The 26,761-nt window shown below is 37.1% G+C and overlaps 1 protein-coding gene across 5 annotated transcripts in view; it reads right to left on the bottom strand.

The window, feature by feature from the left end:
• Nucleotides 1–26,761, bottom strand: part of LOC100458771 (24-hydroxycholesterol 7-alpha-hydroxylase) — a 139,205-nt gene that overhangs the window by 34,693 nt on the left and 77,751 nt on the right. The window contains exons 11-12 of one of the 5 annotated variants that reach the window (XM_024249196.3): nt 10,004–10,091; nt 6,056–6,698 (exon numbers count right to left, since the gene is read on the bottom strand). The exons of 2 other annotated variants lie outside the window; for them this stretch is intronic. In XM_024249196.3, coding sequence (XP_024104964.2) covers nt 6,627–6,698; nt 10,004–10,091 — 160 coding nt within the window. In that variant the 3' untranslated portion in view covers nt 6,056–6,626. Of the gene's footprint in view, nt 1–6,055; nt 6,699–10,003; nt 10,092–23,127; nt 23,503–26,761 lie in introns of those variants that run through there. 2 more of the 5 variants (XM_054557600.2, XM_054557602.2) reach the window with 2 other exon arrangements.

Genomic DNA, 26,761 nt, shown 5'->3' on the forward strand with positions numbered 1-26,761 from the left:
AATTTCTTGAAACAAATGATAATGGAAACAATGGAAACACAACATACCCAAACCTATGGGATACAGAAAAAGCAGTATTAAAAGGGAAGTATATAGCTATAAATGCCTACATCAAAAAAAAGAAAAACTTCAAATAAACAACCTAATGACGCATCTTAAAGAACTACAAGAGCAAGAGCAAACCAAACCCAAAATCAGTAGAAGAAAAGAAATAATAAAGATCAGAGCAGAAATAAATGAAATTGAAATGAAGAAACAATACAAAAGATCAATGAAACAAAAAGTTGTTGTTTTGAAAAGTTAAATGAAACTGACAAACTTTTAGCCAAACTAAGAAAAAAAGAAGATACAAATAAAAAAATCAGAAATGAAAAAGGAGACATTACAACAGATCCTGCAGAAATTCAAAGGGTCATTAGTGGCTACTATGAGCAACTATATGCCAATAAATGGGAAAATCTAGAATAAATGAACAAATTCCTAGACACATACAACCTAACAAGACTGAACCAGGAAGAAATCTAAAATCTGAACAGACCAAACCAAAAACCTGAACATATAAGAAACGAGATAGAAGTTGTTATAAAATGTCTCCCAGTAAAGAAAAGCCCGAGATCTGATAATTTCACTTCTGAATTCTAGCAAACATTTAAAGAACTAATACCAACCCTACTCAAACATTTTGAAAAATAGAGGAGGAGGGAATACATCCAAACTCATCATATGAGGCCAGTATTACCCTGATACCAAAATGAGACATAGACACATCAATAAAAGAAAACTACAGGCCAATATCTCTGCTGAATAGTGATGCATAAATATTCATCAAAATACTAGCAAGTCAGATTTAACAATACAATTAAAATATTATTCATCACGAACAAGTGGGATTTATTTTTGGGATGCAAGGACGGTTCAATGTATGCAAAGCAATCAATGTGATAAATCATATCAACAGAATGAAGGACAAAAACCATATGATCATTTCAACTGATGCTGAAAAAGCATTTGATAAAGTTCAACATCCCTTCATGATTAAAAAAAAAACCCTCAAAAAACTGGATATAGAAAAAACATACCTCAGCTGGGCATGGTGGCTCACGCCTGTAATCCCAGCACTTTGGGAGGCCAGGCAGGTGGATTATGAGGTCAGGCATTTAAGACTAGCCTGGCTAATATAGTGAAACCCCGTCTCTACTAAAAATACAAAAAATTAGCCAAGCGTGGTGGTGAGCGCCTGTAATCCCAGCTACTCAGGAGGCTAGGGCAGGAGAATCACTTGAACCTGGGCGGTGAAGGTTGCAGTGAGCCAAGATTGTGCCATTGCACTTCAGCCTGGGTGACAGTGCAAGACTCTGTCTCAAAAAAAAAAAAAAAAAGAAAAAAGAAAAAACATAACTCAACATAATAAAAGGCATATATGACAGATCCAGAGCTAGTATCATACTGAATGGGGAAAAGCTGAAAGCCTTTCTTCTAAAATCTGGAATATGAAAAGGATGCCCACTTTCACCACTGTTATTCAACATGGAGTACTGGAAGTCCTAGCTAGAGCAATTAGACAGGTGAAAGAAATAAAGGGCATCCAAATTGGAAAGGAAGAAGTCAAATTATCCTTTTTTTGCAGATGATATGATTTTATATTTGGAAAAACTTAGACTTCATAAAAAACTATTTGAACTGATAAACAAATTAAATAACATTTCAAGATACAAAACCAACACAAAAAATCAGTAGCATTTCTATATGTCAACAATGAATAACCTGGAAAAGAAATTTTAAAAGTAATCCCATTTACAATAGCCATACATAAAATTAAATACCTAGGAATTAACTAAGGAAGTGAAAGATCACTATAATGAAAATCATAACATACTGATGAAGGAAATTGAAGTGGACATCAAAAATTGGAAAGATATTCCTTGTTCAGGGATTGGAAGAATCAATATTGCTAAAATGTCCATACTACCCAAAGCAATCTACAGATTCAACGCAACCCCTATCAAAATACCAATGACAGTCTTCACAGAAATAGAAAAAAAATCCTAAAATATATAATATATGGGACTGCAAAAGGCCCAGAATAGTCAAAGCTATCCAAAGCAAAAAAAGATCAAAATTGGAGGAACCATATTACCTGACTTCAAATTATACTATAGAGCTATAGTGACCAAAACAGCATGGTACTGGCATAAAAAAGAAACACATAGACAGGTGGAACAGAACAGGGAAACCAGAAACAAATCCACACACCTACAGTGAACTCATTTTTGACAAAGGTGCCAAGAACATACATTGGGAAAAAAAAAAATCTTCAATAAATGGTGCTGGGAAAACTGGATATCCACATGCAGAAGAATGAAACTAGACTACCATCTCTCACCATACAAAAAATCAAATCAAAATGAATTAAAGACTTTAAGACCTCAAACTATGAAACTGCTACAAGGAGACATTGGGGGAAAATCTCCAGAACATTGTTCTGGGCAAAAATTTATTGAGTAATACCCCACAAGCACAGGCAACCAAAGAAAAAATGGACAAATAGGATTACATCAAGTTAAAAAGATTCTGCACAGCAAAGGAAACAATCAACCAAGTTAAGAGACAACCCACAGAAAGAATGGGGGAAAATATTTGCAAACTACCCATCTGGCAAGGGATTAATAATCAGAATATATAAGGAGTTCAACTCTATAGGAGAAAAATCTAATAATCCTGTCAAAAAATGGGCAAAAGATTTGAATAGACATTTCTCAAAAGAAGACATACAAATGTCAAAACAGGCACATGAATTGGTGCCCAACATCACTGATCATCAGAGAAATGCAAATCGAAACCACAGTGAGAAATCACCTCACCACAGTTAAAATGACTTTTATCCAAAAGACAGGCAATGCTGGAGAGGAGGTGGGGTAAAGGGAAACCCTCATACATGGTTGGTAGGAATGTAAATTAGAACAACCACTATGGAGAACAGTTTGGAGATTCCTCAGAAAACTAAAAATTGAGCTACCATATGATCCAGCAATTCCACTGCTGAATATATACCCAAAAGAAAGGAAATCAATATATCAAAGAGATTATCTGCACTCCCACGTTTGTTGCAGCACTGTTCGCAATAGCTGAAAATGTGGTACATATACACAATAGAATACTATTCAGCCATAAAAAACAATGAGATCCTGTCATTTGCAACAACATAGATGAAACTGGAGATCATTATGTTAAGTGAAATAAGCCAGGCACGGAAAGATAAACATCACATGTTCTCACTTATTTGTGGGATCTAAAAATCAAAGCAATTGAACACATGGAGATAGAGAGTAGAAGGATGGTTACCAGAGGCCGGGAAGAAGAGTATGGTGGCAGAGGGTGGGGTGGATAGGAGGTGGGAATGGTTAATAAGTAAACACACACACACAAAAAAATTAGCAAGAATAAATAAGACTTACTATTGGATAGTACAACAGGGTGACTATAGTCAATAATAATTTAATTGTACATTTAAAAATAACTGTGAGTATAATTGGATTGTTTGTAACATAAAGGATAAATGCTTAAGGGGGATGGATACCACACTCTCCATAATGTGAGTATTATGCATTGCCTGCCTGTATCAAAACATCTCATGTAATCCATAAATATATACACCTACTATGTACCCACAAAAATTAAAAATTAAAAAAAATGTTAAGCAGCCATGGGTGATTACTTCTCTTTTTTTTCCATATTAAAATCTTGCTCATGCCTATATCCCCAACACTTTGGAAGACTGACGTGGGAGGATCACTTCATATAGGAGTTTGAGACTCGCCTGGGAAATATGGTGAGAGGCCCTGTCTCTACAAAAAGAATGGGAAAAAAAATAGCCAGGCATGTTGGCATGTGCCTATAGTGCAAGCTACTGGGAGTGGACAGGGGGAGGGAGGGTTACTGAGGCTGGAGGATCACTTGAGTCCAGGAAGTTGAGGCTGCAGTGAGCCCTGATGGCACCACTACACTCCAGCCTGGGCAACAGAGCAGAGACCCTGTCTCAATCAATTAATCAATCAGTCAGTCAATAAAATCTTAAAATGACTTCCCTCTAAATGAGTGCAAACTCTGACTTAATGCTTACACTTACGTTTTGGCAGGGAACTTCCTACTTTAAGTTTTAATGGCCTTCCTCCCTAATTTCTTGCTTTAATTACAAATGTTCAATTGCACCACCATTTACCTCTGCAGTTCTGTCAGTAAATACATAAATTACTTTGTTTCAGGATGTCAAGTATAAATTAAATTATAATCTATGACAATTTATTTCCTTTGTATAAGGAAAAGGAAAGTCAACTTCTACTATCACAAGTGCCAAAATGGCTATCTCCACGACAATGTTCTGCATATAGGTGATCTCACTTTCATATTAAAAGATAATCAAAACATTCATCATTCCATTTTCTTCAGCTAACCCCCACTCTGGCAACCCCTCATATGCTCATCATTAACACTGTCATCCCCCACCTGTTTGTCCTCTGAACTTTTAATTTGAGACAGTTTTTTCTCTATCTTCTACCCTCCCAGCTCTCACTCATTTATTCCCACTACACTTCCTTTTCAGCCTCAAGGATGCCTACCCCTCCTACTGCTTTTTCTTACCGGCCTTCTTCTGCCTTCACTTCCTTCCCTTTCCACCTGATACTTTTGCTTAGTCCACAAACAAATGTAGCTTGGAAGTGCAGGGTTAACATCCCCAGAGGTAATCATTAATGAATGGGAAACAGAAGCCAGTCAATAATTGCTTCTACTTCTTATCTTTAATGTGGACAATTCTAGGAAGTATTATATATTATTCTCAGGTGATCCCAGTGAAATTGAGCTCTTGATGCTATAACACCTACCTCAAAAACAGAACCTTAATAATGACTTACTCTCTTCCTGATCCCTCACTTATGCTACCTGCAAGAACATCCCAAATAAGCTATCTGCACAGAAGTCCTATCTCAGGCTCTGCTTTCAGTAAAATCCCAGTTAACACATGAGAATTTATGCTGAATGTATACTTATATATAATATAAAACCCCAGGCTAGGGAAATTAAATGAAATATGGGACTTCCAAGTATATTCCTCTTAACTATTCATTATCCCAAAGGTCAACAGATCTCCTGTGTCTGCATTCTTTTTTAAAGTGCATAAACTTGTCAGCCAACATTCATCCTTACTGAGCAAGAAAAAGCAGCTAAACACTAGCTCTGAGTGACTGCAAATTTGGCTAAAGTGGATACTGTATGCAAATACAGTGCTTCATTGTGACCCTTAGCTGTTTGGGAGAAGAAACCTTCCCTCAAAACGCACCTGCCATATTCAGTAGAACCTGCCAAGTTATAGTCTGCAACTTTCAGAGATGTTGTGGACTTCTGAACTGCTTTCTTCAGCTCCTTCTGACTCTAGATCCCTGAGCCTGTAAGCTAAGCTGTGAGCTACTAACTCAGCTTCAAAATCACTACATTAGTCTGGAAGAGTTAATGCACCTCAAAGTACTTAATTTTCTCCTAGGGAGTCATGTGCTTGCTAGTAGGAAATGGATGACTAAGCAATCATTATCAACCTCATGGGATAATTCTAGCTCAGGGAAGCAAATAAGCTACAGAAGAACAACATGCACCACACAAAGCTTCCTCACCGTGAAATAAGAGAGGCAAGCAGCACTTTATATAATACTGGAAGAGAAATTATGACATAAGTGTTCACTCTGTTATTAGTGTCATATGTTTTCCTGAACATGATAAGATTTCTTTTCCGGATTTCACGGTAAATACTTGACAGTTATAAGTCTTTAACAGATTCCACTACAGTTACTTGTCTTGGCATACCGTTATATTTGTGTTTCTATGCATTAGCAAAAATATGGTATCTGCCAAACTATAACTGCAAACACTTTTGAGTCAAAACAATGCTTCCACGTTACTTAAAATGTAAATCAATACATCAATCAACATACATTTATTGAATATACTCTGTAAAGAAGGTGCAATCCTGAGCATAATGAAGTGTAGAAATGAATGTAAGACACCATTCCTGTCCTCACAGGTCTCAGAAAACTATCATTTTATTACTTTTAGCATTAGATACGTTTACAATAAAGAATTATGTTAATAGAGCCTAGGAGTTCCAATTGCTAGTTGAGAATCACCTTAAGAAAAATAGAAAATTTGTAGAAATAATTATTAAATTTAAAAAATCTAAGCCTCTTAGACTTTTCAAAATAGAAATTTAAGTATGCTGCCTTTACAGTGAATTTAATGTGATAAGATTTTCATTCAAATGACATTATTTCTATTTAATGTTTTAATACAGTTATGCATGAAATCAAATTCCAACTTCTTAAAAAATGTGGGTTTTTTTTGGATCATTTGATCATTTCCTATAAACCATGTATTCCACTCTCTATATTACTGAGAGTGATGTTAGATTCTTGGTCTACTGTTGAAGATACCAAACACATGCACCATTTGAATGTGTTCTTGAACTAAGTTCTAAAACAAAGTGAAGCAGTGTGTTTTTGTAGAGCTCAGGTCTAGGTGCTGCCAGGTGGGGTGGTGCCACTCCTCCAGAAGGCCCTGGCCCTTGGAAGGCCCAACAGATGTCATATTCTTTGTTTATATTCAATTCGGCATTGCCCTTCCGGCTGGGGGACACCCACCAAATGGAGATAACTCTAAAAACAGAAATGCAGAAGAAATAGAAATTAAGAGACATAAGCCCACAATTTCAGACCTAAGGTTTATTCCACTGTAATCTTCTCTAAAAAGTACACAATTTAGGTTTTTCAAGTTGGGAAATGTTTGCATCAATGAACTTCACAATATCCAACATCAACTTTAGCCTTCCATTCAGGCGGAAGAAAAAGAATACAATTCCTTATCCTAATAACAATCTCTTTAGTTGTACACACCTGAAGGCTATAGGCCTGCCACCCTTCGCTTTATCTGGCTAAAGAGGTTACCACAAATAAAGCTCTTTCTACAATTCTGGCTCAAAAACTGTGACACATCATTTAGAATCTCTGGGTGAGATCTCCATACTGCAGGTTACAGGTGTTTAAAGAATGATGTAGAGTTGGTGATGTGAACCACTTATACTGTATTCATGATCGTGACTTTCCATAAAGATATATTTTTTTTGAGAGGAGTCTCGCTCCGTTGCGTCCATAAAGATACTTTGTAGGCTCCAAATGTTCTGACTTTTTTCGCCTGAGTTAGAAATAAGATATGAAACTGTGTAGGGTCAAGGGGAGGTCAGTGTATCGTAAACAATACAAAGAGATATTTGAGGTTTAGGGGATTAAAAAAGAAAAGGAACCTTTTCTGTCAACCATGAGGGCTGAGGGAAGATGAGGAGCGAGGAAAGATGAGGTGGATCCAATTTAGAATCAGTCTATTTTCAAGTTTGAATGAAATAGGGCACAAAATGGGCTCTTTAGCAAGGAGATTCTTTGGAGAGTTGAAAGAATAAGTTGCAGGGTTCCGCGAACCCACTGAAATTGCATCCACAACTTTGTGTGTATGAAGTATGCACTTTTCTACAAAGGGGATCCATGCATTTTGTGAGATTTCCTAAGGCTCTATGAACCCCAAAAGTAAAATGAAAAAAAAAACCAACCATACAAAGAAATAAAAACCCATTATGTTAGCAAAAAGGTGCTTGCTTTTGCAAGAGAATTAAAGTTGACCGTTCCTTAATGCTCAAAATGGAACAGCCCCCACTGCCAGCATCAGAACACTGCTGCCTGATCACAGATCCTTCAACTTTGTAGTATTTCCTTTTTGTTTGGTTCATAATGGAAGAGAATTAACACTACATTATTTAAGGCCCTTTGAGGTAAAATAAAACATTGGGCTGATGCAAAATTAAAACTGGAGATTCTAGCATTTGATTTTTTCTACTACGTTAAGTAAATTCCTTCAGGGGAGTTGGTTTCCAAGTCCACTGATTTCTCTGCACCTGACAACAGTGTTCAGGACATGTTTTGACAACACATCCCTGCCTTCTCCTAGAAGAGCCTGGTGATTTGACGGCCATTTCCTGTACTTTCTGATCACCTGATTTTATAATTTATTGAAACAAGTTCAATAGTTAAATAATGTTAATTGATGTTTCTCATTCTAGAATAAGAATTGTGAAAAAAAATGCTCTTTGAGATCGTGGGAATTCACTCAGACTTGTACTTTTTATAACCTGAGAGAACATTTCTTTAAAAAGTGTTCTCAGTGGTGTCAAAACATAAATAGGACATATATAAAATACTACAAGAAATTAAATACAGATAATAGAATTCTTAGGAGAAAATGCTAGGAAAAATCCTGTCTAAGGAATTGGTCAAAATTAGTAATCTCCATGGTTTTAACCAATGCCATCCTTTTCATCTGAAAAGCCATTCTGGTGTCCTCTTGCTGGTGGGAAAATGTTTGGATGTTGAGTTTAACCTTGAGCAAAATTGTGACATTCAACTCAGTGGATCAGGAACTAGTATTTGATGTCCATAAAGCCTGACCCTGATGTTCATTTTGTCAACAACGTAGCAGGTAGCTGAGACCCTTTGTGAAAGTTGTTTTGAGTTCCCTTTCATTGTAAGATTCTGAGAGCTCTTCATCACCGATAAGTTACTTGTCCTCAAAATAGAAGTGCAAAAGAAATCAAGTGAAATGCTGAAATGTGCATATTTGTGAGTAATAAAATACTTTCTGTGTCACTTACGCACTTACATAATTCCTATTGAAATGTCACCCAAGAGTTTTATTTATCTCTCCATACATTAGCCTTATTATATCAAGAGTAAATCAAAGCACAAAATGCTATGTGAATAGCTCTGAGATTGCAATCCTTAATTTCTGAGCTTCAGCCCCAATTTAAATAGCACCCTTTACCCAAAGTTTTCACATGATTTCCAAACATTTGGATTTAAATTGAACTTCCTTTTATTTCTTACAACAGAGGTCCTCAAAGTGTGGCACCCAGACAAGCAGCAGCAGCAGCGGCATCACCTGGAGCTTGTTAGAAATGCAAATTCTGGGCCGGGCGCTGTGGCTCATGCCTGTAATCCCAGCACTTTGGGAGACCAGCGTGGCCAACATGGCAAAACGACGTCTCTACTAAAAATACAAAAAATTAGCCAGGCATGGTGGTGTGCGCCTGCAGGCCTAGCTACCAGGGAGGCTGAGGCATGAGAACCACTTGAACCCAGGAGGCGGAGGCTGCAGTGAGCTGATGTGCCACTGAACTTAGCTCACAGTGTTTGGAGACTCTGTCTCAAAAACAAACAAATAAAAAACAACCCCCCCACCGCAAAAAAAAAAAGAAAAGAAATGCAATTCTGTAGCCCCTCCCCGGTTCCTACTGGATCAGAAATTCTAGCGATAAATAGCACCTTTATCCAGTCTGTTCTAACAAGCCCTACTAGTGATGCTCATGCTCACACCAATTCGAGAGCCACTGATCTATGAGAATAGATCTACAGAAAACGTAAATGACTGAATATTCAATAGTTTGAGGTAGGAATACAGCCGTGACCTTTTCATTTCTTGTTTTTACTGCTAGGTTAGTTTTTTTCCATGCCATTCCTTTTCAGATGGACCAAGGGCTATGACTTGCATTAAAAACAACAGTTCACCTTTGGATCACAGACATTCCTTTCTAGAAAAATAAGGGCAAAGTTGGCGCCATGTTTATTTAACTCAGAGAAAAGTGTTCAAATTGGTAAGTGCATTGAAGAGCTCCTAACACTGGAAGTGGTGGAAAGACTGCTATTAAGTCCCAGCCAGGTAGTAATTGGGTACATAGATTAGATCCTGAATTAAGGAGACCGTGTGTCTTCTCAGTGTGGTTCAATCTAAGGCACCTGTTAAGATCAGGCCTAAGTGAGGAAATGTCAGCTCATCTCTAGTAATTAAAATTGGGGGAAGTGGGGGCGGTTATGTCATATTTATAAGTAGTCATGATACTCAAAATTCTAAAAACACTTACTTGTTTGGGTAATGGGTCCAGAAGACTACAGTCATATTTATAAAGTATTAAAATAATACACATCTGAACCTCTAACAGAGCAAACCACCTGGAAGAAAAGAATAAAACTGTTACTTGATTGTGAAAGATGTAGAAATATCTGCCAACAGAGAATATCTAGAAAGCATACATATTTCAGAGTAAACATGCTCTTCTTTACAATATACTCTTTTCCTATTTAAAGGACAGAGTAAGAACTTAACTCTTTTCTTTCTTAATACCACCTACTCCATAGGGTAGTGGGATGACTAAATTGCTTTAAAATGTATATAAAGTGTTGAACCAGCGGGAGCTCTCAATAAATGACAGTCCCAAGTCTCTCTCTTTAGGACTGTGCTTTCCAGTATCATAGCCATTAGCTACAAGTGGCTATTTTAATTTAAATACATTTAATAAATAAGTTTAAGATTAAGCAAAATGGAAAATTTCAGTTCCTCAGGTGCACTGGCCATATTTCAAGTGCTCAAAAGCTGCATGTGGTTACAGGCTACTATACTGGACAGTGTATATTTAAGACATTTCCATGATCACAGAAGGCTCTATTGGAAAGTCTTACCTAAGTCTAGATCCTATTGCCCACTGGAAATTACTGCCTGAATGTTCTACAGGAACATCAAATTCCCCAGGACCTCCAAATCCACTTTTCCTTTTGCATTCCTTGTCTAAGACTGCCAAACATTTTGATCACACACTCTTGATAATAAGATATTTCAGCATGCCCTACAATATATTGATATTTATTTTAAATTATGCACATATACTACACTGTTTAGTGTCTATTTTCTAAGACACACACAAATAGAAACCAAAAAAATTGAAAAAAGTATAAATAGAATTCTGTTATTTTTCCTTGTGTCCCATTGGGTTGTTTTGAACTCTCTGCAGGATAGGGAAACCTTTTAGGAAACATAGCCCTTAATGAATACAATTAGTCCAACGGGACAGAACATTGTCATAGACTAAATCCTCTCCATCACCCTCCATATCCAATTAGGCACCAAGTCCTTTTTTTGTTGTTCTCCTAAATAGCTCTTAATTCCCCTCCTTAACCCCTTATCTCCAGTCCCTCCATGACTCCCTCAGTGTAGTTCTTCATCATTTATTTCCTGGATTACTGAATCAATTTACCTTCCACATTGCTTCCAGTTTCACTTCCCTCTACTCTGTCCTTTACCCTACCATTGGAGTAAACTTTCTAAATCACAGATCTTCACTATCTCATTACACACACACACACACACACACACAATCTTTCAAACACCACAGCAGAATACAGCCAGCCCTTGAAGATCCGCCTCTTACCCATCTCTGCAGTCTCCTCTCCCCCAGAGCTCCCACTTGACACCACGTGGCTCTAGCCACGTTATATTACTTGACATTGTCGGAATGATGATGCTCTGTGCCATACGCCTTTCCCTTTCTGAGGCTCAATCTCCTCTGGAAGCACTTCCTGATAACTGTCCTCCAGGCTGTAGTGCCCTTTCTCTCCACCACATGATTCCCTGGTCACATCTTGGCCACAGCTGCTACTGCACCACATTGTGATTGCTTGTTAGCCAGGGCTCTCCCAGAGGAGGATTTGTATTATGACGACTTAGCACAGTGCACAGCACACTATTACTACCTAATAATGTTAACTGAATAAATGAATAGTGATGGAAAGTGATGCCTTCCATAGAGCAGATTCAATTTCCTGCCCTTTCCACCTGTCTCTGTATTTCTGTGGCACTTTACATATCCCTTAACTAATGCCTTTATCCTACAATCCTACTATATCTTACTATATTACAGCTAGAATTTGCATGTCTGTCTTCCCTTATAGACTACAGCCTTCACAAAAAGCAGGAACTATGTCTTATCTTTAAATCCTCAATGTTTGTTGATTGAATGAGTGAATGTATACATATCAATGATCTCATATTCATAACAAATAATTAGATTTTTCTGCACTACTGTTCTTGAAACATCTTGACTGTATTTTATTTCAAATGAAATCTGGAGCACTCCAGGTGTAGCTATAATCCATCTGAATATCACATCAATTATTCAGTAATATTTATGATGCAAATTTAACCCTACTTACTTGCAAATGCTAAAGATAATTATTCTAAAAGAGTGTCCATGTCTATGAAATAGGACATGCCTAATATTTACTGATTTGGATCAAAGTCAGCAATGTTTCTAAGAAAAAACAATTTTGCTAACTTATATAAAGGTTCAGAATTTCTCACAACTAAGGTTTTGTCAAACTTTTCACAAATTGGAATTTCCATTCCTGGCCATGATAAAGTAACAAAAGTTGGTGTTATCTTCCTGCCTTAAATAACTCAAAAACGGGGCAAAATCCAGTGTAGGACAAAGATCTCCAGAGGAAGTAAAGAATGAGACGAAACCCATGATTGCTTCGGTTTCCTGCTTCTGGCAGTCTTCAGGCCACAGTGCAAGGACAGAAAAAACTCACAGGTCTGAGAGTATTATTAATTCAGCAGACAGAGATCCAAGTTCAGGCAAGCTAAAGAGACTAAAATTTGTAGAGAAGAGTATCAGAAAAGAAGGAGTTTCACAGAGAGAGAGTGCAAGAGTATTCCAGGGATCTAGATAGGAGTCTACTTGAGTATTTGGCAGAGTACTGATCTCTGCATGTGTGAGAGGAAACTACTGAGACGGAAAAAGAACAACAAAAGGGAAATCAAAGCACAAGATGCTGAATAAGGCCAAGAGCGCACACAAGACATGGAGGCTGTGTTCACACAAGAAAAAGTCTGACCATTGTATAGCACATGGACCATTAGCTAGAGCTCTTAAATGGGTATTGCCTTAGTAGTGGGATTATATTATTTTACATTAAATGGCGCTCTGGATTTACCTTACCGAAGCTTAAAAACAAGTTTTGAAAAGTTGTTTTTCTAAGCAACTAACTACATGTCATAATAAAGTCTAAACTAAAAGAATTCAACACAACCCAGTATCCATGGCACTTAACATTTACGTCTTGCCATCTATTCAAAAGTTAACAGGCTTAGAAAAAACAAAACAGAAAAATGACCCCAATCCGAGAGAAAGCCCATTGAAAAAATATAGGCCTAGAAATGACAGATATTAAAAATAGTTATTATACTCCATAGATTCATAAAGGTAGAAAAGAACAGCATGATGAGGAGAGAAAGATAAGATATTTTTAAAATAATTGTGCTTCTAGCAATGAAAAATACAATATCTTAAATGAAAAATAAACTGGATGGGATTAACAGATGGTAAAATGCTGCGAAAGAAAAGATAATGGAACTTAATTAACATAACAAAGAAAAATATCTAAAATGAAGTACATAGAATAAAAGGCTATAAAAATAAATAGGTTAATAACTTATAAAATAAAGAAGTCTAACATACATGTTATTAGAGATATAGATTAGCAAGCAGGGAAAATATTTTGAGAAGAAATAGCTGAAACATTTTCAAATTTTTTTGAAAACTATAATTTACAGATCATGACCCCCAAGCAGAAGAAATATAAAGAAAATCATGCTGACTGGGTGCAGTGGTTCACGCCTGTAATCCCAGCACTTTGGAAGGTTGAGGCGGGTAGATCACCTGAGGCCAGGAGTTCGAGACCAGCTTGGCCAACATAGCGAAACCTCATCTCTACTAAAAATACAAAAATATTAGCTGGGCATGGTGGTGTGTGCCTGTAATCCCAGCTACTTGGGAGGCTGAGGCAAGAGAATCACTTGAACCAGGGAGGAGGAGGTTGCAGGGAGCCGAGATTGTGCCACTACACTCCAGCCTGGGCAACAGAGCAGGACTCTGTCTTAAAAAAAAAAAAAAGCAAGGCACAGTGGCTCACACCTGTAATCCCAGCACTTTGGGAGGCTGAGGCAGGCAGACCATGAGGTCAGGAGTTCAAGACCAGCCTGGCCAAAATGGCGAAACCCCATCTCTACTAAAAATACAAAAATTAGCCGAGTGTGGTGGCGGGTGCCTGTAATCCCAGCTACCGTGGAGGCTGAGGCAGAGAATTGCTTGAACTCGGGAGGCAGAGTTTGCAATGAGCTGAGATCACACCACTGCATTCCAGCCCGGGAAACAGAGCAAGACTCCATCTCAAAAAAAAAAAAAGAAAAGAAAAAAAGAAAAGGAAAATCATGCCAATGCAAATCATAATCAAATTGCAATTAATAAAGAAACCCAGGGATTAAAAAAAATTAAGTAGCCAGAAAACAAAGACACCATAAAGAAAACAAACATTAAAAGTTAACATAGACTTTTCACTGGAAACTATGCAAGCCAAAGGACTTACAATGTGTTTAAAGAATAGAAAGAAAAATAATAAGCAGTCAAGGTATAAAGAAAGGGAGCTAATACTGTTTGTATTCATCTGTTCTCACACTGTGAAAAGAACTGATCTGAGACTTGGTAATTTATGAAAAAAAAGAGGTTTAATTGACTCACAGTTCTGCAGGCTTAACAGGAAGCATGACTGGGAAGCCTCAGGAAACTTACAATCATGGCAGAAGGTGAAGGGGAAGCAAGCACCTTCTTCACATGGTGGCCGGAGAGAGAAAGCGAGCAAAGGCGGAAGTGCCACACACTTTTACACCATCATATCTCGTGAGAACTCATTCGCTATCATGAACATCAAGGGGGAAGTTCACCCCCATGATTCAATCACCTCCCACTAGGCCCCTCCTCCTCCAAATGTGGAGATTATAGTTCAACATGAGATTTGGGTGGGGACACAGAGGCAAACTATATCACTGTTCTTTCTAATAATGCACTAATTTTACCATGAGAGAGACCAGCCTAAGTAATCTGGAGGTAAATATTTAATTTTCTCCTTAAGGATTTAGATTATAGCATGCATTAGGAAAAAAGATGATTGTCAGCCAGGTGTGGTGGCTCATGCCTGTAATCCTAGCACTTTGGGAGGCCGAGGTGGGTGGATCACGAGGTCATGAGATCGAGACCAGCCTGACCAACATGGTGAAACCCCGTCTCTACTAAAAATAGAAAAATTAGCTGGGCGTGGTGGCACATGCCTGTAATCCCAGCTACTCGAGAGGCTGAGGCAGGAGAATTGCTTGAACCTGGGAAGCAGAGGTTGCAGTGGTGAGCCGAGATCGCACCACTGCACTCCAACCTGGTGACAGAGTGAGACTCCGTCTCAAAAAAAAAAAAAAAAAAAGGTGATTGTCTTTGGGAAATATGTAAAAGAGAGAAAGAGACTGATGTTGAAATGACAATCAACCATTCATTCAGCAGAAAATTTAAAGAATTAATATTTGGGCAGGTCTTAAGGAACATAGTGTGCCTGTGCCCACCATGAACAGTTTTGAGGAACTCAAGTCCCAAGGACAACCATGGACAGTCCTGCTAAAGCCCCTCATGTTACTCTATACTCAGACTGAGAAATGACCTAGGGAGGAAGGGTGGTGATATATCTTGGAGTAAAATCAGCTTCTCGGAGGAGGGATGAGACTAAAAGGAGGGCAGCTGCTCTGTGACTATTTTGCAAAAGAGACAAACACATTGCCATGTAAAGGCATATAAGGTTAGGAAAAAGGAACCTTCTGTGAAGTGCTCAATTTAAGTACTTTTCTCTAGGACTATAGGAAAATAAACATTTTATGTACAATTTTAATATTTCCCTACCTATGCTGTAATTTGTTTACCCTAAAAATTCCATAAGAACTGATACATTTACACTATCTTGTGTGATAGTGCAGTGGAAAGTAAAGAGGTGATAAAATGGCAGGAAGCATGAGTAGCCTCACTTTCATCCCTCTGCTGGAGATGATCTGAAAAAAGCAGCATCCCATTTTCAGTGATGTGGGTGGTAGCACATGGAGGAGCTGGGAGCTCAGCAAATACTGCAGAACACCAAGGGTCAAATTTAAATGGATAACTAGGTTGTGAATGTAACACACCTGTCTTTTCTCTCTTCTCCTTTGAAAAAAGTGACTTTTATGGGAACAGTAAAGTGACACTTAGATTATACACTAAGAGTTCTAACAATAAAATAAGACCCCCATTCATTCATTCATTTGATGTTTATTGTGTCCTTATGTGCTTTATATACTTCTAAGCACTGAAGTCACCCCAGTAAACAAAAACAATATCCATGGTCTCATGAAGCTTAAATTCTAGTAGAATGCATTCTAGAATAATAAATAAGAACAGGAAAGGAAGTTGATGGAGGTGTGGGCTAAAATATTTTAGAGAAGGAAGGCCTCTCTGATGAGGTGACATTTTATCAGACCCTAGAATAAAATAAGAGAGTGAGCCATAAAAGGTGCAAAAACCCAGAGTTAGAAGACTGAGTAATGATGAGAAGGCTAGTGTTGAGATGCGAAGCTACTGGACAGTTTTGAGAAGTATGACAAGCTCTGAAAGGATCCTTCAGTTGCTACACTGAGAATAAAATATAGGGTGAGATGGATGGAAGCGAAAAGAGTGATAAGAAAGCCACTACAATTTTCCAGACAATAGAAAGTGGTTACTTAGACCAGGATGGTAGAAATAGTTGTAAGCCATAGTTAGAGTCTGGATATATTCTGTAGGATGGACTGATGGTTTACATTATACATGTGAAGAATATAAAGGAATCAAGGGTGACTCCAAAGTTTTTGATTTGAGGAAATGCAAGGATACAGCTGTTATTTACCTCAGAAATGGGGAAGATTGAAGGAAGAAGAGGTTGAGGGAATTGTAATCTGGAGCTCAGTTTTGGACTTAAGTACAGCTCTCTATAGACCAGTGCCTTTTAGACATCCAAGGGAGATGTTGAATGGAAGCTAAGTAATGAGCCCCATGATTAGGAAGGATTCATTCAGGGTCAGAGATAGAAGATTTATAAATATAAGAGTCATCATTATTTAGACAATTATTTAAAGCCATGGGGGCAGTATGAGATCACTTACAGAGTGAGTTAAATAGACTTGATTAAAAAAAATCTACAGAAGGAGCCCTGGAATAATCCAAAATTTGGAAGTCAGGAAATTGAGGAAGATGAGCAAAGGAGATGGGGAAGAAGCAGGCCAAAGGGTAAAATAATAAAGGAAGGTGGTGTGTCTGCAACCCCACAAATAAAGCGTTTCATGGAAGGTGTGAGCCAGCCTATCAAATGGAAAGAAGGCAAAAAGCACCAATATGTGAAATTAGACATCAAGCTCCCACTTACATAAAAGCAACCACTTCTTTTCAGTACTTAGCTCCCTTCCTACAAGCAAATTAAATGAGCTCACTTTTTCAAATAACTAAGTTGGCATTTTATGCCAACTTCATGTTTGGCAGAATATTAGGAAGTAGTGACTTCCTAGCATTCAATGTTTACTTGGCAGCTCTAGAAAAATGCTGGCTAATTTTGTATTTGTGAATTATAGAACAGTTTTGTAGGTTCCTTCCTTTATTCAAATAAATCCTATCTCCTTATCATTGTTTTAAGCCCTTCTCTAATATTAGCTTGCTATTGACCAGTGCAGTGATTTCCAACTTCTCTGAGTTCAGCATCCTGGGATAAAAGGCCCCTGCCACTCTTCCTCTCAAGTCCCTAGAGGCACTGCAACAAGCGAAAAAGACAGTCAACAATTTGAAGGTGCAGTGCGGGAGCTGTGCAAGTGAAGAAGGTACACTTGGCAGAGAGAAAATCCATTCCAAGGGACAGACTTAGAAGAAAAATAGTATCTAGGGACCTGCAAGTTGTTGACTCCATGCAGAAGGTGAGGTGATGAGAGATGAAGCTGGACAGTGCAGGAGGAGCCGGTTCAAGGGGGGTTTGAATGCGCCATTTGACAGTGTTGGGACTTTAATAATGAAAGTGCCCCTCAATAGATTGTGCTGATTGAACAATTATACCTAGGTGTGGAAACGGGGTTTCTCGAAGCATTATTACAACATATAGGAGGTATTCAATAAATACTTCCTGGATCCCTAAAATAATTTGCTAAGCAAATGAGAAATGCAAACAAGATCAACGTTCATAAGTTAAGAGCACAATATTAAACATTTTAGAAATACCGTGTATATTTTGATTAGAAATAATTAGAAATAGTGGTTACCAAAGGCTGGGGTTAGGGGAGTTGGGGAGATGTTATTCAAGGGACACATTTCAGTTAGACAGGAGGAATAAGTTCAATATATTGATTGTATATCATGGTGGCTACAGTTAATGACAACATGAAAGTTGCTAAGAGAGTAGTTTGTTTGTTTGTTTGTTTGTTTGTTTTTTGAGACAGTCTCACTCTGTTGCCCAAGCTGGAGTGCAGTGGTACGATCTTGGCTCACTGCAACCTCTGCCCCCTGGGTTCAAGTGATTCTCCTCCCTCAGCCTCCTGAGTAGCTGGGATTACAGGTGCCTGCCACCACACCTGGCTAATTTTTGTATTTTTAGTACAGATGGGGTTTCCCCATGTTGGCCAGGCTGGTCTCGAACTCCTGACGTCAGGTGATCTGCCTACCTTGGCCTCCCAAAGTGCTGGGATTATAGGCATGAGCCACTGCGTCCAGACTAAGAGAGTAGATTTTAAGTGTTCTCACCTCAAAAAAAAAAGTATGTGACATAATACCTATCTTAAACAGCTTAACTTAGCCATTTTACAATATGTATATATTCAAAGCATCATATTGTACATCATAATTTTTACTTGTCATTTAAAATAAATACATTTTAAAGGCGAGGCATGGTGGCTCATGCCTATAATCCCAGTATTTTGGGAGGCTGAAGCAGGTGGATCACTTGAGCTCAGGAGTTGGAGACCAGTCTGAACAACATGGTGAAATCTCCTCTCCATTAAAAAATAAATAAAATAAACAAATAAATAAACAAATTTTTAAAAGTTTGAAGCAGAAAAATATGTTAGAAAAAATCTGTAGAGAAAGTAGAACGAGGAACAGAATGAATAATAAAAAATTTCAAAAAAGATTAGAAATAATATTTACCAATGTATTAAAATAATTTTCTGTTATAATCTGTATGGCAGAATTTCCTTAATTAATTTTAGTCTATGTGATGTTCTTAAAAATGATAAAACTACATTTCCCTTAAAGATAAATGATCACTCAGGCTTTTGGCCAATTCATAACATACATTTTGAATTTGTGTGGCTTAATATTTTTCTTTTCTATTTTTTAGTGTTGTTAATTTAGTTATTAAATTAATAACTAGCTATTAAGATAGTATTGATATTTATATTACATTAAGATTTTGATATCTTAAAGGAAAAGTTGAATTTTCTTCAAATCCAAATATTTGGATTCTAATAGAATTACCTCAATTCACCACTAAAGTTTTTTTCTTTACAGTGGCAAAAAATATATATATATATTGTTTTTTAAAGCCTTTACTATGTCACCGAATTTTGTTCAATGTGTAAAATACCAGAAACTGACGTATACATACCTAGGACATAGAAAGCTTTTTATGTCAAAGAAAACGGGCCTTGTAAATTCGTATTTTTACAGAAGCTCTTCAGAAGCAAGCTAAGCTATGTTCAGGTAAGTAATGTTTTCTTAATACTTCTAATGTCAAAACAGTGAAAATAATGAGGCACATTGTTTATAACAGATTTATCTTTTACACTTACAAGAACAACATTACACATCTACTAATAAAGCTTATTAAAATACAAACATGTTGAAAATTTTTTAAATACTTGGTACTTGCGTATTTTCTGCATTTGTATTTAAATACTTCATTAAGGAATGCTACACAGGCATTGAGAACACCAAGACCTACACAACACAATGCTAGCAATGCACACGGAGAGACAGAAGAGGTCACAATCATATATAGACGAAGGTAGAAACAAGGGAAACAAAATTTGGAGTCTGGAGAGCACTCTATAACCTGGCATGATTAACACTGACTTTATATGGAGGTGAAACTTGAGCTACACGAGGGCAAAAGAACCTTTAAATAAGTAGACTTGTTGAGTGAGAGCATTCCAGAGCCAGCAGAAAACATGGGCAAGGGGAGGAGTGGATGCTCTGTAGTAAGGAACAGCAAGTAGACGCTCTAGGGAGGACATTCTCAGATGTTTAGAAAGGTAAGGCTGGTGTCAGATTATGGAGGGCCCAGAGTCTAGGCTAATGAGTTTGGCCAGCAGGTAGTGGCACCAGAATCTCAATGAGAGAGTGACAATCAGAGATTATTATTTAAGGAAAACTCATCTGTATGTAGTGAGTAAGATGGATTGAAATAAGAGATAATACAGTCAGGGAGAAGGGTTAGGCAATTATAACAGTCATCTGATGGTGAGGTGAAGGAGACCTAGTTTTATTATTTATTTTATTATTTTATTATTTTATTTTATTTTATTTTATTTTATTTATTTTATTTTATTTTATTTTATTTTAAGACAGAGTCTCACTCTGTTGCCCAGGCTGAAGTGCAGTGGTGTGATCTCAGCTCACTGCAATCTCTGCCTCAGGAGTTCAAGCTATTCTCTCCTGCCTCAGTCTCCCAAGCAGCTGGGATTACAGGCACCTGCCATTACACCCAAGTAATTTTTTCGTATTTTTAGTAGAGACGAGGTTTCACCATGTTGGTCAGGCTGGTCACAAACTCCTAACCTCAAGTGATCCACCCATCTCGACTTCCCAAAATGCTAGGATTACAGGTGTGAGCCACTGCACCTGGCCGAGGAGACCTAGTTTTAAAGGAGTGGAGAATGTACACAGAAGGCCAGAAGGAAGGAGGAGTAAAGGATAAGTCCAAAAACCCAGGTGTCTAAGAGAGCAGTGATAGGAGGAGAGTACTGAAGGAATGCTAGTATTGGGGAAAATTGATGATTTTAATTTTAGATGTCTTAATTTTGAGACTGAATACCTCTGTCACTTTTAAAGAGAACATCTCTCTCTTTTTTCCTCCTAGAAGTCGTTGTAGGTAATGCCAGCATGTGCTGGAAAGCTGTCACTGTTGCTAGGAGCAAGAGGTCTGAAGTATATTCCTAGTTGCCACCAGCTGCAGCTTATGAAAATAGAATGATCTTGCCCTGGAATTCAGAGAAGGTAGCATACAGACATAGTTTCATAGGCATCATTCATTGAAGCACAGCTATCAAGTTAAAGCGTAAGTACGGCAACCTCATCCCTCTAAGAAATCTTTTAGGAAAATAAAATCAATATGGTAGCAGGAGGCAAAATAATCTAGCAACTGTGATTCTCAAATTTTAGTGCATCAGAATCACCTGGAGGGCTTGTTAAAACAGATTGCTGGGCCCCACCCCCAAAGTTTCTCAGTCAGGAGATCTGGGACAGAGCCCAGAAACTTGCATTTATTACAAGTTTCCTGGTAATGTTAATACTGGTGGTCTGGGGACCACATTTTGAGAATACTGATCTAGAAGAACTTGTCAAGGAAAATGAGGAAAAAAAATATGTTAGAAGATGCAGTTTGCCAAACCTTTTAATTTTAGCACACAACATTAAAATTATAAAGAATATCTCCATTATACATGCAACATTATGTCTGGGTTACCAAACTTTTGATTGGGAATGCTGGTGAAAGCATAATCTGGTAGAGTGGGAAGGTAGATGTTTTATATTAAATATAGAAAAAATAGAATAAAATGGGAAGAGAAGAAAGGGATAAGGGTAAGCTGAATGAGAAGGAAAAGAAGAAAACATAAAAAAAGAAGAAAATGGGAAATATATAAAATTAAAAAAGGAGATGAGAAAGTGTAACCATATCAAACGAATCTGGTGTAGACGTTTATGTAACAATGTTGTGAGTTGCTTTTCAGTTGCCATGGACCCCCAGGATGAAGGTCATGTAACCAGGGCATGCCCAGATAACCAACTGTGCAATCAGAGAGGGGTTAAGCGCTTGGACCAAGGAGCAGGGACTGAATTAAGCAGCATACACCACATTGCAGGATCCAGGATCCAATCAGATAGAGCACTGTCATCACCCATGGCAGGATCCAGTCAGATCATGCTTCCCGAAATCACCTCATTGTTAAGATCCAATCAGATCACACATCATTACCCTATGCTTATGAAACCTACTCCAGCCTCCAGCTTGGGGAGACAGATTTGAGCATTTCCTCTGGTCTCCTTGCCAGTTGACTCGAAATAAAGGTTTTCTTTTCTCAAAAGCCAGTGCTATGGTATTGGCCTCTATGCACATCTGACAGCAAACTCATTGATGCTCAGTCACAAGAGCAGATGGGACAGCAAGAATGAAGAACTAGAGAACCTCAGCCCTTCTCAATTTGAGATACTGTTTTCTGTTTCATTAGGAAGATTATAAGTGGCTCTTACTAGGAGTGCATGCTCTGGAGCTATTGTTTTCCTGACTGCAGCCAGGATTGTTCTAATGGTGATCCTATGGTTACTCCTCCTAGAAATAAAATTTCCATATAAATGAGCTATGAGCTAATAGTTTGGCTATCTCTTTTAAAACATTCTGTATTAGTCCATTTTTATACTGGTATAAAGGACTGCCCAAGACTGGACAATCTATAAAGGAAAGAGGCTCAATTGACTCACAGTTCAGCATGGCTGGGGAAGCCTTAGGACACTTACAATCATGGTAGAAGGCAAAGGGGAAGGAAGGCACCTTCTTCACAAGGTGGCAGGAAGCAGAAGTGCGACCAAAGGGGGAATAGTCCTTTATAAAACCATCAGATCTCGTGAGAACTCACTCACTATCGTGAGAACAGCATGGGGGAAACCACTCCTGTGATTCAATTATCTCCACCTGGTCTGTCCCTTGACACATGTGGATTATGGGGATTATGGGGATTATATGGATTACGATTCACAATGAGATTTGGGTGGGGACACAAAGCCTAACTATATCAGCTTCTTATTAAGGAAAAGGGGCAAAGGAATAGTACTGACTTAATTAAGTTTAAGTACTTGCAAAATAGAAATGATCTTATGGTTCACTTTATTTATAGCTTATTGAGATAAGATTGACCTCAAAATATAAATAAATAAGAATTTTATATATTTAAAGCACAAAATGAGATGATTTTATATATATATATATACACACACATATATATACATGCACACATATATACATGTACCCATATATACACATACACACACATTGTGAAATGATTACCACAGTCAACCTAATTAACATATCCATCACCTCTTGTGGTTACCCTTTTGTGTGTCTGCGGGAAGTGGGGGTGAGAAAAGATCTGTTCTCTTAGCAACTGTCAATTGTACAATACGTTATTATTAATTATAGTGACCATACTGTACATTAGGTCTCCAGAACTTACTAATCTTGTAACTGAAAGCTTGTACTCTCTGCCTGATATCTCCAATCCCCCAACCCCTGGTAACCACCATTCTACTCACTGTTTCGATGAGTTCAAATTTTTAGATTACACATATAGATGACTTTATGTAGGATTTGTCTTTCTGTGTGTGGCTTATTTCACTTAGTATAATGTCTTCCAGGTTGACTCATGTTGTTGCAAATGGCAAGATTTCCTTTTGTAAGGCTGAAAAATATTCCATATATATATAAATAACTTTTTTTATCCATTCATCAATCAACACTTAGGTTGTTTTAATATTTTGACTATTGTGATTAATGCTGCAATGAGCCTAGGAGGGCAAATATTTCTTTTGAGATACTGATTTTGTTTCCTTTGGATATATATCCAGAAGTGGAATTGCTGGCTCATATGGCAATTTTTTTAAATGCTTGAAGAACTGCCATACTGTTTTCCATAGCAGCTGTTCCATTTTACATTCCCACCAATAATGCACAAAGGTTCCAATTTCTCCACATCCTCACCAACACTTGTTATTTTCTTTGTTTACAGTAGTCATTCTAATGGATATGCCAACTCAAAAATATATAGAGATGAATCTCTAAGCAAGAGGTTTTGTTTGGAATATATAAGGAATAGAATTGCAATTCAGGGCACACACACAGACTAGGGTGGCCTCTGTTACGCCCACAGAACAATGAAATGGTTAAGGTTTACCGGGGCAAGGGAAGGTTACACAAATTGTTTTGAAAGTTCACTGGTGCTGGCAGCATCTTACAAGAGCTAGTGAGCTCTGATAGGTGAGTTTCAGCAGTTGCCAGGTGGGACTTGTAGTCTTGAAATTATGGTTAGGTCCATGCAGATCTGGATTGAGCTTAGACGACATTTTTTAAAAAAAAAAAAAAAAAACAGGTGTATGTAACCTTAGTGTTTTTCTCATGGCTTCTTGACTCATTTTAGTTGGGTATGACATAAATGACTTCATTTTGTATAATCAACTTTCACAGGTATAAGGTGGTATTTCAATGGAGTTTTGATTTGCATTTCCCTAATGATTAGTGATGTTGAGCATCTTTTCATGTGCTTACTATCCATTTGTGTATGTTCTCTGGAGAAATGTCTATTTAAGTTCTTTGCTCATTTCTGAATTGGATTATTTTGTTGTTGAGTTTTAGAAGTTCTCTATGCATAATGAATACTAATACCCTTATCAGATATGTAATTTGCAAATATTTTATCCCATTCTGTGTGTTGCCTTTTTGTTTTGTTGATACTGTCTTTTGATGCACAAAATTTTTAAATTTTCATAAAGTCCAATTTTGTCTATTTTTCATTTGTTGTTTGTGCCTTTGGTGTCATATCCAAAAATTAATGCCAAATCCAATGTCATAAAGCTTGTGCTCTGTTTTTCTTCTAAGATTTTTATAGTTTTAAGTATTTATTTTATTTTGAGTTAATTTTGGTGTGTGGTATTAGGTTATAAGGGTCCAACTTCATTCTTTTGCATGTAAATATTTAGTTTTCCCAGCTCCATTCATTGAAAAGATTGCCCCTTTCCCATTGAACGGTCTTAGCATCTTTGTCAAAAATCATTTGACCACATATTCCAGAGTTTATTTCTGGGCTCTCTATTCTATTGTATTGGTCTACATGTCTATCTTTATGTCAATAGCACACTGTTTTAATTACTGCAGCTTTGTAGTAAGTTTTGCAATCAGAAAACGAGAGTCCTCCATTTTGTTCTTCTCTTTCAAGATTGTTTTGGCTACTTGGGGTCCTTGAAATTTTATATAAATTTCAGAATAGGCTTTTCTATTTCTGCCAAAAAAAAATAACATCATTGCGATTACATTGAATCTGTAGACTTCTTTGGGTAGCACTGGCATCTTTAACATTATTAAGTCTTGCAATCCAGAAACATTAGATATGTATCTATTTATCTATGTCTTTAATTTCTATCAGCAATTTATAGTTTTCAGTGTATAAGTCTTTCACCTTCTTGGTTTAGCTAATTCCTCACTATTTTATTCACTTTTATGCTATTGTAAATGGGATTGCTTTCATAGTTTCCTCATCAGATTGTTCAGTTGGTATATAAAAATGCAATGGATTTTTTGTGTGTTCATACTGTATCCTGCTACTTTGTTGAGTTCATTTATTAGTTCTAACAGTGTTTTGGGGGTAGTGGACTGTACATATAAGATCATATCATCTGTGAACAGTCATAATTTTACTTCTTCCTTTCTAATTCGGATTTGTTCTATTTCTTTTTTTGCCTGATTGCTCTGGCTACAACTTCCAGTACTATGTCAAATACAAGTAGCAGAAGTGGCATCCTTGTCTTGTTCCTGGTCATAGAGAAAAGTTGCTAATCTTTAACCATTGAGTATGATGTTAGCTGTGGGCTTGTCATATATGGCCTTTATTATGTTGAGGTACTTTCCTTCTATACTCAATTGGTTGACAGTTTTTTATCATGAAAAGATAAGTTTTCTCAAATGCTCTTTCTGCATCCATTGATACAATCATATAATTTTTGCTTTTCATTTTGTTAATGTGGTATATGACATTCTTCATTTGCATAGGTTGGACCACCCTTGCATCCAAGGGATAAATACTACTTGATCATGGTGTATGATCCTTCTAATTTGCTGTTGAATACGGGTGCTAGCATTTTTTTTGTAGAAGCTTTTCATTTATATTCATCAGGAATATGGACCTGTAGTTTTCTTTTCTTGTAGTGTCCTTGTCTGGCTTTTGTGTCAGGGTAATGCTTTGTAAAATGAGTTTGGAAGTGTTCTCTCTTCAATTTTTTCTAAGAGTTGGAAAAGAATTTGTATTAATTCTTTAAATGTTCAGTAAAATTCAGAAGGGAAAGAGTTCATGGGCTTTTCTTTGATGGGAGACTTTTAATTTGTGATTCAATCTCCTTACTTGTTGTTGGTCTGTTAAGATTTTCTGTTTCTTTATAATTCAGTCTTGGTAGGTTTTACATTTCTGGAAATTAATCTAGTTTTTCTAGGTTATCTAACTGGTTATATTTAAATGCACATAGTAATCTCTTATGATCCTATGTGTTATCTGTTGTCCTCTTTCACTTCTGATTTATTTGTCTTCTCTCTCTTTTCATCAGTCTACCAGAAGATATATCATTTTTCAAGACTTAATTTTTTAACCGAAAAACCTTTTTGTTGACTTTTTAAATTGTTTTTCTAGTCTCTATTTCATTTATTTCTGCTTTGAGCTTTATTTCCATATGTCTGCTAACTTTGTGCTTCATTTGTTCTTCTTTATCTAGTTCCTTGCGGTGTAAATTTACATTGTTTATTTGAGGTCTTTCTTTATTCTTAATGTAGGTGTTTATCACTATATACTTCCCTCTTAGAACTGTGTTTGATGCATTCTGTAAGTTTTGGTATGTTGTTGTGTTAGTTCATTTGTGTTGCTATGAAGGAATACTTGAGACTAGGGAATTTATAAAGAA

This window comes from Pongo abelii, chromosome 5 (assembly GCF_028885655.2).
Source record: "Pongo abelii isolate AG06213 chromosome 5, NHGRI_mPonAbe1-v2.0_pri, whole genome shotgun sequence".
In the NCBI taxonomy this organism is placed as follows: domain Eukaryota; kingdom Metazoa; phylum Chordata; class Mammalia; order Primates; family Hominidae; genus Pongo; species Pongo abelii.